The 11783-nt window shown below is 45.3% G+C and overlaps 2 protein-coding genes across 2 annotated transcripts in view; one reads left to right on the forward strand and one right to left on the reverse strand.

Annotated features, from left to right (window-relative positions):
• Positions 1 to 11783, forward strand: part of LOC311135755 (roundabout homolog 1-like) — a 127043-nt gene that overhangs the window by 70777 nt on the left and 44483 nt on the right. The gene's annotated exons all lie outside the window — the stretch shown is intronic.
• The window catches only part of LOC311135765 (voltage-gated monoatomic cation channel TMEM109-like), a gene marked incomplete at both ends in the record, with an annotated part of 8441 nt that continues 6983 nt past the window's right edge, over positions 10326 to 11783 (reverse strand). The window contains one exon of the mRNA XM_084169814.1: positions 10326 to 10981. Within this exon, the coding sequence (XP_084025940.1) occupies positions 10326 to 10981 (656 nt within the window). The remainder of the gene's footprint in view (positions 10982 to 11783) is intronic.

The following is an 11783-nucleotide window of genomic DNA, read 5'->3' on the forward strand; positions in this document are numbered from 1 at the left end:
TTAATGCTCCAAATTACTTTTCTCAAATAGTAGCTTGCAACGTAGTGCCGTATGGTACACTTATTTAAATGTTAATGCATCTGTCTCAAAGTGCTGCTCTTTCATTCATAGGGCTCTAAGTGGATATATTCATGACAAGTTATTGCTCTCACGCTGGATTATTCTAATGAGGGGGTTAAGGGGTGGTGCACGGCGAGCATTACCTTTCTCTGCTTTGATGCAGGGGATTCTGGGTCTTGGTAGGCTTGGCCCCCATCTTTCCATTCTGTGTCCCCTTCCCTTGAGGCAGGAGATGAGATGAGATCTGGATGTAGCATGTAGCATGGACACTGCCAACAACACGGCCTGTCTCGCTGCCTGGGTGTCTGCTGGTCACATGAGCACAGAGATGGACAGAGATAGTTGACAGATTGATGAGCAGGTGCCAATGTGAGACATGTCTGCGTGTGGTTGTGTATCCGTTTGGATGTGGGGAAGGGAAATGAGCTTGAATGACACTAGGTTACTAGCGTTGACTGTGGCACTTGTGGTAATTGATATGAGACACCCACAATAACTCAAACCCCTGTGGTTTCCAGCTATTAAAGGAAGGGAGACCAGGTTACTGTTTTCTCTGTCATGAATGCCATGAAGCTGATTGACAGTGATACCATTTATCATGAATGTTTTTCTCCTGTGAATGACATTCAGTCATGTATATTGCCTGTTTGAAGCCACACAGTGGTCAGTCAATAGTCCTCTATTTAAAGCTATCTGTTTTTTGATAGTGGTTGAATTTGAAATATTGAAAGAAAGTTTGCTCTGGAGGGAAAAAACATTGTATTACTAGGATTTATGTAAGGTAGTTGAGTGCCTTGTATTCATTTACATAATGGGTCTTGTGAATTGAATCATTGAATGTTAATCATCTTCTTGATATGCCACACTTGTCAGCTGGATGGATTATATTGGCAAAGGAGAAATGTTCACTAACAGGGATGTAAACACATTTGTGCACAGAATTTGAGAGAAATTAGCTTTTGCGTGTATGGAACATTTTTGGGATCTTTTATTTCAGCTCATGAAACATGGAACCAACACTTTACATGTTGCGTTTATATTTTTGTTCAGTATACATTTTTAGGGTTCAGGTGTTGTGAATAGCAAGATTTGCGTTAGCTGGAGGCTAAGCTAATCTCAGTGTGTGAACTGTTTCCTCTTCTCTCTGCAGGATGCTCCATCCCCGTGGGAAGAGTAGATAGTCATCAGCTCTGAATATGTAGGTCATATCTCTCCGCTCTGCCCCCAGCTCAGGGTCCTCTGCTATCAGCTAGGTTACCTGCTGCCTGCTGCTGTCAGCCAGGCCTCTCACTAGTAGCCATATCCTCTCTGTGGGGATGTATCCTCCCTGTGTCCCCCTCTCAATCTGGTTTATGCTCAGCTCTGTGGGGATGTATCCTCCCTGTGTCCGCCTCTGAATCTGGAAACTCTGAGGGCCCATAATATTTTATACAATGTTGCAAGTTTGCTAGCATGAGCTTCTTCGGGCTGGACCAAATTAATAGTTGATACAATGTTTCAAGTTCCTTGCAGACAGGCCACGCATAGGCAATGTGATTTATAGGATTTTTTTATTTTCTACCTGAGGGCTGCAGTGTTTTTATTTGTTGGCTTTATGTAGGCTATTTTACATATTGGCAATGGCAATAGAAGTTACTTTTAGATTAGTATAATTTTCATTTAGATAGAATTTTGATTAAACACATGACATTGATTTTGAGATATGAAGACTTTATTATAAATCAAATGAAACTGTTCCACGAAAGCGTGCATATGAAAATCATAACTGGCACGCAGATCAGTAGAAATAGTACGATAACCTCAGACAAGCTCAGTCCCCAACAAAAAAAAATCTCAAGCTCAGTATCCTACATATTGTTGATTTTATTCAAACATAGGCTGTGTCTATATATGGAAAAATACACATTTTAAAATTTGGACCAATTGATTTGTCGAAAATACAGCCCTAAATTACAGGCTTGTGAGGACTAATCAAAGAACCAGTCTGAGCTCTGAGGAATCCAGGCCTGCGTGTTGTTATCATACCCACAGTGACACACTCTGTGTGGGCAGAGGAGGCATGCCATGCGGGTAGGCTGTGGATGGTTCAGAGCTTGTTGGAGCATGTTACTGCTTCTCCCAGCAGGCAGGCGGTACCGAGATCAAGTAGCTTTGATATAGGGGCATGATGATGCTTCTGGGTGGATGTGTGTGTGTGTGTGTGTCTGTGTGTGACAGAGTTGGCTTGTTCTCTTACTAAGGCAGAGGAAACACAGAGGCGGAAGAAGAGAGACTCTGAGGGCAGTAGATTGGTGAGTGGGTGAATGTTCCTGTGGATTTCAGACCAAGTCTTTGCCAAGTAATTGAAAAGAAACAGTAGCTTGGTTTTGTCAAATGCTGCCTTTGAGATGAAAAGCAAAGTGAATGTTGTAGATAGTCTAAGAGAAACTGATATTTTTTCCACTCCCTCTGGCCTGGGGAAAGAAAGAGAAAATAACAGAAGAAATAAAAGGAACAAACATGACATTGTGTTGAGTGTGAGCAGTGTGTGCTGCTGTCAGGTCCATTACCCAGCCCTGGGCCTGGTGCCTGGTGCCTGGTGCCTGGTGCCTGGTGCCTGGTGCCTGGTGCCTGGTGCCTGGTGCCTGGGTCTACTGCTTGGGTCTGGACCTGCCTGGTGGGTTAGCAGGAGATCTGGACCTGCCTGGTGGGGTAGCATGAGATCTGGACCTGCCTAGTGGGGTAGCAGGAGATCTGGACCTGCCTGGTGCGGTAGCAGGAGATCTGGACCTGCCTTCTGGTGTAATGAGAGATCCCTGTGCTCTGCCTCTGGAAGCCCAACAGGGCTGGAAAAGTTTAGGGAAATTTTATTTCTGCACGCAAGCGAGGCTCTCGGTTAGAAAGAGAGGGATTCAGTGGAGCATGGTGGTCAGGCTAGGGATGAGTGCTCTATGTCAGGAAGGCTGACCTGTGTGTGTGTGTGTGCTGCACTGGGCCATGCAACAGGGTCAGACTGGACACACGTTACAGTAACAGTTCAGACCTCCACTGTGGACATTGTCTCCTTCTAGACAACTGAGCCCCTGTCAAATGAATGATCAAACACAAGCTCTTAGAGAGAGTAAATACAGCATTTCTGTATGTCTGAGTCAGTCTGTCTCTCTCAGACACACTGAAGTACACACCTGTCTGTCTACTGCTACTCAGCTGCAATCTGAATGCAGACCTCTAAATGCAGTCCTACAGAGCTCATTAGTGATCCATTGTGTGTGTTTCTCGCAGCACACTGTGTGTAAAAGTCTCCTAGTCATTCCACAGTAGCTCTGGGTCTATTTGTCCAGATCAGATTTTACTAGGAGGGATTTCTCAGTTTCCATGAGAACAGAGAAACAGATATTTTTTTCAAGGACTGGGGCATATATCTGTCAATGGGGTATAGAGGGAGTATGATAGTAACCTAACCATACAATTAATGTTTCACTCCTCATTGTCCAGACTATATTTCCACGTCTCGGTGTGAGTCAGCACTGGCTCAGGTTATCACAGAGCTTCAGCTCCAGTTTCAGCTCCTTCACACCTGAGCAGCTCTAACCACAGAGAGAGCCCAGCTGAGAGCACATCCCTTGAGGAGGGAAGGGAGGGACTGAAGGGTGGATGGATGGGTGACGGGGCTTGCTCTGTTTGTCCTCTCCTGCTCTCCGTCCCCACCTCTGAGGCCTTTTCTGTATTGACATACAGTGGGGGAAAAAAGTATTTAGTCAGCCACCAATTGTGCAAGTTCTCCCACTTAAAAAGATGAGAGAGGCCTGTAATTTTCATCATAGGTACACGTCAACTATGACAGACAAATTGAGAGAAAAAATTCCAGAAAATCACATTGTAGGATTTTTAATGAATTTGTTTGCAAATTATGGTGGAAAATAAGTATTTGGTCACCTACAAACAAGCAAGATTTCTGGCTCTCACAGACCTGTAACTTCTTCTTTAAGAGGCTCCTCTGTCCTCCACTCGTTACCTGTATTAATGGCACCTGTTTGAACTTGTTATCAGTATAAAAGAAACCTGTCCACAACCTCAAACAGTCACACTCCAAACTCCACTATGGCCAAGACCAAAGAGCTGTCAAAGGACACCAGAAACAAAATTGTAGACCGGCACCAGGCTGGGAAGACTGAATCTGCAATAGGTAAGCAGCTTGGTTTGAAGAAATCAACTTTGGGAGCAATTATTAGGAAATGGAAGACATACAAGACCACTGATAATCTCCCTCGATCTGGGGCTCCACGCAAGATCTCACCCCGTGGGGTCAAAATGATCACAAGAACGGTGAGCAAAAATCCCAGAACCACACGGGGGGACCTAGTGAATGACCTGCAGAGAGCTGGGACCAAAGTAACAAAGCCTACCATCAGTAACACACTACGCCGCCAGGGACTCAAATCCTGCAGTGCCAGACGTGTCCCCCTGCTTAAGCCAGTACATGTCCAGGCCCGTCTGAAGTTTGCTAGAGTGCATTTGGATGATCCAGAAGAGGATTGGGAGAATGTCATATGGTCAGATGAAACCAAAATATAACTTTTTGGTAAAAACTCAACTCGTCATGTTTGGAGGACAAAGAATGCTGAGTTGCATCCAAAGAACACCATACCTACTGTGAAGCATGGGGGTGGAAACATCATGCTTTGGGGCTGTTTTTCTGCAAAGGGACCAGGACGACTGATCCGTGTAAAGGAAAGAATGAATGGGGCCATGTATCGTGAGATTTTGAGTGAAAACCTCCTTCCATCAGCAAGGGCATTGAAGATGAAACTTGGCTGGGTCTTTCAGCATGACAATGATCCCAAACACACTGCCCGGGCAACGAAGGAGTGGCTTCATAAGAAGCATTTCAAGGTCCTGGAGTGGCCTAGCCAGTCTCCAGATCTCAACCCCATAGAACATCTTTGGAGGCAGTTGAAAGTCCGTGTTGCCCAGCGACAGCCCCAAAACATCATTGCTCTAGAGGAGATCTGCATGGAGGAATGGGCCAAAATACCAGCAACAGTGTGTGAAAACCTTGTGAAGACTTACAGAAAACGTTTGACCTGTGTCATTGCCAACAAAGGGTATATAACAAAGTATTGAGAAACTTTTGTTATTGACCAAATACTTATTTTCCACCATAATTTGCAAATAAATTCATTAAAAATCCTACAATGTGATTTTCAGGAATTTTTTTCTCTCATTTTGTCTGTCATAGTTGACGTGTACCTATGATGAAAATTACAGGCCTCTCTCATCTTTTTAAGTGGGAGAACTTGCACAATTGGTGGCTGACTAAATACTTTTTTCCCCCACTGTAGATAGCTATGTGTTTGCCCTGTATTTGTGTGTGTGCGTGTCAGTGTGTGTTTGTCTGAGTGTGTGTCTTTCCTTGTCTGGTGTTTGTTATTGTTTGGAGGGCCCTCATGGTGCTCTGTCTGTGTGGCCATCTTGTTATCTTTCAAAGACAACCTGAGGCATCTTCCCTCTCCTAGTCCTGTCCTCAGCCATAGGCACGCTGTAGGCCCCTCTATTTAAACACAGATAATCATAACAACAGACAGTGGTGACCGGAGCTGCATGCTGCCCTTATGGCTGCCACCACCATGTTGCCTTGTTTGACTCTGCCTGAGTGGCTCTCCGTTGAATACAATGTATCTTTATTCACAAAGCTACCAAATCATCTGTTCTGTTTTCATGCAAAGGGATTTCAACTTCAAAACTCCATGCCACAGTCATGGCAAACATATATTGTCTCCCTCTACAGAGCAGGAGTTCTGAATAGTCAAGCTTCTGTAGCCTATGTATGTCAAACTATACTGTATGAATTTATGTTTTCCTTGTTTGTCTAAATGGCCAAATTATACATTGATATACAGTATGATCTCTGTTGAATGAAACATGTAATATTGGTCTCCCTGGTCTCTGTGGATGGTATGTGATATGTGGATCCTGTGGGACAGCCTCTGTGTCATCGTACAGTAGCAGTAGACTTCAGCTTTCACTGCCTGCCTAACTGCCTTCACCTCTCAGATTAAATGACTGTAAATTATGTGTGGGAATGTTTTCACTGAAAACAGTAGCGGAGTAACCCATAAAACAAGATGGAAAGTGTGTGTGTGTTCTCCAGTGTACCTCTTCCTCTGCATCCCTTACAATTTATAATCATCTTTACTTGCATACATGTTATCAGGAGTATTAGGCCTTAAAAAATCAGGCATTAACAATGTGTTTTATAACTGCCTGCATATATTGAAGCAGACCCTTCATTTGTACCCATTTTTAGTGATACTTCTGCATTCAGAAAGTATTCAGACCCATTGACTTTTCCACATTTTGTTACGTTACAGCCTTATTCTAAAATGGATCAAATTGTATTTAGACCCTTTACTCAGTACTTTGTTGAAGCACTTTTGGCAGCGATTACAGCCCCGACTCTTCTTGGGTATGACGCTACAAGCTTGGCACACCTGTATTTGAGGAGTTTCTCCCAATCTTCTCTGCAGATCCTCTGAAGCTCTGTCAGGTTGGATGGGGAGCGTCGCTGCACAACTATTTTTAGGTCTCTCCAGAGATGTTAGATCGGATTCAAGTCCAGGCTCTGGCTGGGCCACTCAAAGACATTCAGATACTTGTCCCGAAGCCACTCCAGCGTTGTCTTGGCTGTGTGCTTGGGGTCGGTGTCCTGTTGGAAGGTGAACCTTCGCCCCAGTCTGACGTCCTGAGCGCTCTGGAGCAGGTTTTCATCAAGGATCTCTCTGTACTTTGCTCTGTTCATCTTTCCCTCAATCCTGACTAGTCTCCCAGTCCCTGCCGCTGAAAAACATCCCCACAGCATGATGCTGCCACCACCATGTTTCACCGTAGGGATGGTGCCAGGTTTCCTCCAAACGTGACGCTTGGCATTCAGGCCAAAGAGTTCAATCTTGGTTTCATCAGACCAGAGAATCTTGTTTCTCATGGTCTGAGAGTCCTTTAGGTGCCTTTTAGTAAACTCCAAGCGGGCTGTCATGTGCCTTTTACTGAGGAGTGGCTTCCGTCTAGCCACTCTACCATAAAGGCCTGATTGGTAGAGTGCTGCAGAGATGGTTGTCCTTCAGGAAGGTACTCCCATCTCAACAGAGGAACTCTGGAGCTCTGTCAGAGTGACCATCGGGTTCTTGGTCACCTCCCTGACCAAGGCCCTTCTCCCAATATTGCTCAGTTTGGCCGGGCGGCCAGCTCTAGGAAGAGTCTTGGTGGTTCCAAACTTAGGCTTAGTTTTTGCTCTGACATACATGCACTGTCAACTGTGGGACCTTATATAGACAGGTGTGTGCCTTTCCAAATCATGTCCAATCAAGTTGTGGAAACGTGTCAAGGATGATCAAGTGAAACAGGATGCACCTGAGCTCAATTTCAAGTCTCATAGCAAAGGGTATGAATACTTATATAAATAAGGTATTTCAGTTTTTTATTTTTTATTATGGGGTACTGTGTGTAGATTGAGGATTTCTATTTATTTAATCAATTTTAGAATAAGGCTGTAACGTAACAAAATGTGGAAAAAGTCAAGGGGTCTGAATACTTTCCGAATGCACTGTACCTCTTGTTGATGACTGACAACGCACTAATATACACTATATATACAAACGTATGTGGACACCCCTTCAAATTAGTGGATTCGGCTATTTCAGCCACACACATTGCTGACAGGTGTATAATATAGAGCACACAGCCATGCAATCTCCATAGACAAACATTGGCAGTAGAATGGCCTTACTGAAGAGCTCATTGACTTTCAACATGGCACCGACATAGGATGCCACCTTTCCAACAAGTCAGTTTGTCAAATTTCTGCCCTTCTAGAGCTGCCCCTGTCAACTGTAAGTGCTGTTATTGTGAAGTGGAAATGTCTAGGAGCAACAACGGCTCAGCCGCGAAGTGCTAGGCCACACAATCTCACAAAATGGGACCGCTGAGTGCTGAAGCGCGTACTGTGTAAAAATCGTCCTTGGTTGTAACACTCACTACCGAGTTCCAAACTGACTCTGGAAGCAACATCAGCACAAAAACTGCTCGAAGGGAGCTTCATGAAATGGGTTTCCATGGCCGAGCAGCCGCACACAAGCCTAAGATCACCATGCACAATGCCAAGCGTCGGCTGGAGTGGTGTAAAGCTCGCTGCCATTGGACTCTGGAGCAGTGGAAACGTGTTCTGGGGCTGTTTTTCATCTCTCTCTCTCTCTCTCTCTCTCTCTCTCTCTCTCTCTCTCTCTCTCTCTCGCTCTCTCTCGCTCTCTCTCGCTCTCTCTCTCTCTCCTGCTCTCAAATCAAATTGTATTTGCCACATGCGCCGAATACAACAGGTGTAGACATTACAGTGAAATGCTAACTTAAAAGCCCTTAACCAACAATGCAGTTTTTAAGAAAAAGAAAAAAAGTGGTAAGTAAAAGTGTCAGGAAGTCCAGGACCCAGTTGCAGAGGGAGGTGTTTAGTCCCAGGGTCCTTAAATTAGTGATGAGCTTTGAGGGCACTATGGTGTTGAACGCAGAGCTGTAGTCAATGAATAGCATTCTCACGTAGGTGTTCCTCTTGTCCAGGTGGAAAAGGGCAGTGTGGAGTGCAATAGAGATTGCATCATCTGTGGATCTGTTGGGGCGATATGCAATTTGGAGTGGGTCTAGGGTTTCTAGGATAATGGTGTTGATGTGAGCCATGACCAGCCTTTCAAAGCACTTCATGGCTACAGACGTGAGTGCTACGGGTCGGTAGTCATTTAGGCAGATTATCTTAGTGTTCTTGGGCACAGTGACTATGGTGGTCAGCTTGAAACATGTTGGTATTACAGACTCAGTCAGGGACATGTTGAAAATGTCAGTGAAGACACTTGCCAGTTGGTCAGCGCATGTTCGGAGTACATGTCCTGGTAATCCATCTGGCCCTGCGACCTTGTGAATGTTGACCTGCTTACTCACATTGGCTACGGAGAGCGTGATCACATAGTCATCCGGAAAAGCTGATGCTCTCATGCATGCTTCAGTGTTGCTTGCCTCAAAGCGAGTGTAGAAGTGATTTAGCTCATCTGGTAGGCTTGTGTCACTGGTCAGCTCGCGGCTGTGCTACCCTTTATAGTCTGTAATAGTTTTCAAGCCCTGCCACATCCGACGAGCGTCGGAGCCAGTATAGTACGATTCAATCTTAGTCCTGTATTGACTCTTTGCCTTTTTGATGGTTCATCGGAGGGCATAGCGGGATTTCTTATAAGCGTCCGGGTTAGAGTCCCGCTCCTTGAAAGCGGCAGCTCTACCCTTTAGCTCAGCGCGGATGTTGCCTGTAATCCATGGCTTCTGGTTGGGGTATGTACGTACGGTCACTGTGGGGACGACGTCATCGATGCACTTATTGATGAAGCCAGTGACTGATGTGGTGTACTCCTCAATGCATTCGGAAGAATCCCAGAACATATTCCAGTCTGTGTTAGCAAAACAGTCCTGTAGCTTAGCATCTGCGTCATCTGACCACTTCGTTATTAACCGAGTCACTGGTGCTTCCTGCTTTAGTTTTTGCTTATAAGCAGGAATCAGGAGGATAGAGTTATGGTCAGATTTGCCAAATGGAGGGCGAGGGAGAGCTTTGTGTGGAGTAAAGGTGGTCTAGAGTTTTTTTTCCCTCTGGTTGCACATTTAACATGCTGGTAGAAATTAGGTAGAACGGATTTAAGTTTCCCTGCATTAAATTCCCCGGCCACTAGGAGCGCTACCTCTGGATGAGCGTTTTCCTGTTTACTTATGGCCTTATACAGCTCATTGAGTGCAATCTTAGCGCCAGCATCGGTTTGTGGTGGTAAATACACAGCTACGAAGAATATAGATGAAAACTCTCTTGGTAAATAGTGTGTTCTATAGCTTATCATGAGATACTCTACCTACATTTTACATTGACATTTTAGTCATTTCGCGGACGCTCTTATCCAGAGCGACTTACAGGAGCATTACGGTTAAGTGCCTTGCTCAAGGGCACATTGACAGATTTTTCACCTAGTCGGGGATTTGAACCAACAACCTTTGGGTTACTGGACCAACCTCTTAACCGCTAGGCTACCTACACAAAATAACTAAGATCTTTATGAAAAAGGCACATTTATTATGCAAAACGATACCAAAACATTTTCAAACAAACAATGCTTTATGTACAAAGTCATTATTACAATTCTAGACCTAGATTATATACAAAACAAGGCCTTTCAGTTCCCATCCATCCACCTTCTCCATCCCTCACTCACTCACTCCTCTTTCCTCCTCTCCATTTCTCTCACTCGTCTCTCTAGCACCCTTACTTGATCCTCCAGGTCGGTCTTGTCACCCCCGGTGCCAGAATGCCCAATACCCAATAGAACGCAGATGCTCACCAGGTCGGCCAAACGCACCGCAGTTGTCTCTGTTCCAGTGCTGCGGTCACTTAGGATCAGGCCGAACAGTCCTAAAACCACACCCAGCTTCAGTAGCCACAGGACCCTCCTCAGAGTGGACGCCACCAATCGGAAGGCTAGGGACAGCAGCCAGTAGCCAATGAGAGCCAGCAGAAGCCATTGACCGATATAGACCACAGCATCTGGGGTGATACTGTTAACAGGCATTTCAACATCGATTCCTGCTGCCCTCAGGAACTGGGTGAGGTACTTCATAACCACATTCGCTCCACTGGCCGCTGCCTCAGCCAGATACCTGACCACCTGAAATAAACTCTTCTGTGCAGTTTCAACGGACCGCGCCCCGACAAGGTGGACCAGGTAACCGTGTGCCTCCTCGGACAAATCCGTGAGTGTCTCCCGGAGGACTTGCACCATTCCCGGGGAATAGTTGAATGACTTCTCGAAGCGACTATTTTCTCCCGAACAAGAAACTACCATGCTGCTCAGCACACATGCGACGAAACACACTTACATTTTTTCAGACGCCTTATGTAAAGTCAAACAATTAAAAAACATCTCACGTCTTTAAATTTTGTTGAATATGATATGACTTCATAAACATATGCTGCAACAATCTAAACTGGCCACTCTACGGACAGAAACATTGTGGTTACAATGTAGCCTATGTCTTAACAATATGGGAAGAAAAAACCCAGAGTCATAGTTTCCAACTGCAGTTTCCAGGCTATAGTACCTCAGGTGAGCATAACCTTGAGACCTCCTTAGTATTAGATTTTATGCTGTTGTTTACAAATATACACAGACCGCCACCCCTTGTCTTACCGGAGTCAGCCGTTCTATCCTGCCGATGTAGCGTATATCCCGCCAGCTGTATGTTATCTACGTCGTCGTTCAGCCACGACTCGGTGAAACATAAGATATTGCAGTTTTTAATGTCCCGTTGGTAGGATAAGCTAAATCTTAGGTCCTCACTCACTCTTCATCCCCCCCCCCCTCTCTCTCTCTCTCTCTCTCTCTCTCTCTCTCTCTCTCTCTCTCTCTCTCTCTCTCCCTTTCTCTCTTCTTCCCCCACCTATCTCTCTCAATTTATTTTCTTTCCATCACTCTGGTCCTCTCTCCCTCCATTGGTTGGTTGGTTGGATATGAGTTGTGCTGGTGTAGAAGGGGATGAGTGGAGGAGATGAATGCATGGGTTACACAACCCTTTTAGCTGGCTTTAATGTGTCTCATCCCTCTCCGACACTGCACACATCACGTCACCAGGATTAGGGTGTCAGGAAGACCAGACAGACAGGGGCTGACGAGCCG

The sequence above is a fragment of the Coregonus lavaretus genome (genome assembly GCF_964263955.1).
Source record: "Coregonus lavaretus genome assembly, chromosome: 10".
Classification (NCBI taxonomy): Eukaryota; Metazoa; Chordata; class Actinopteri; order Salmoniformes; family Salmonidae; genus Coregonus; species Coregonus lavaretus.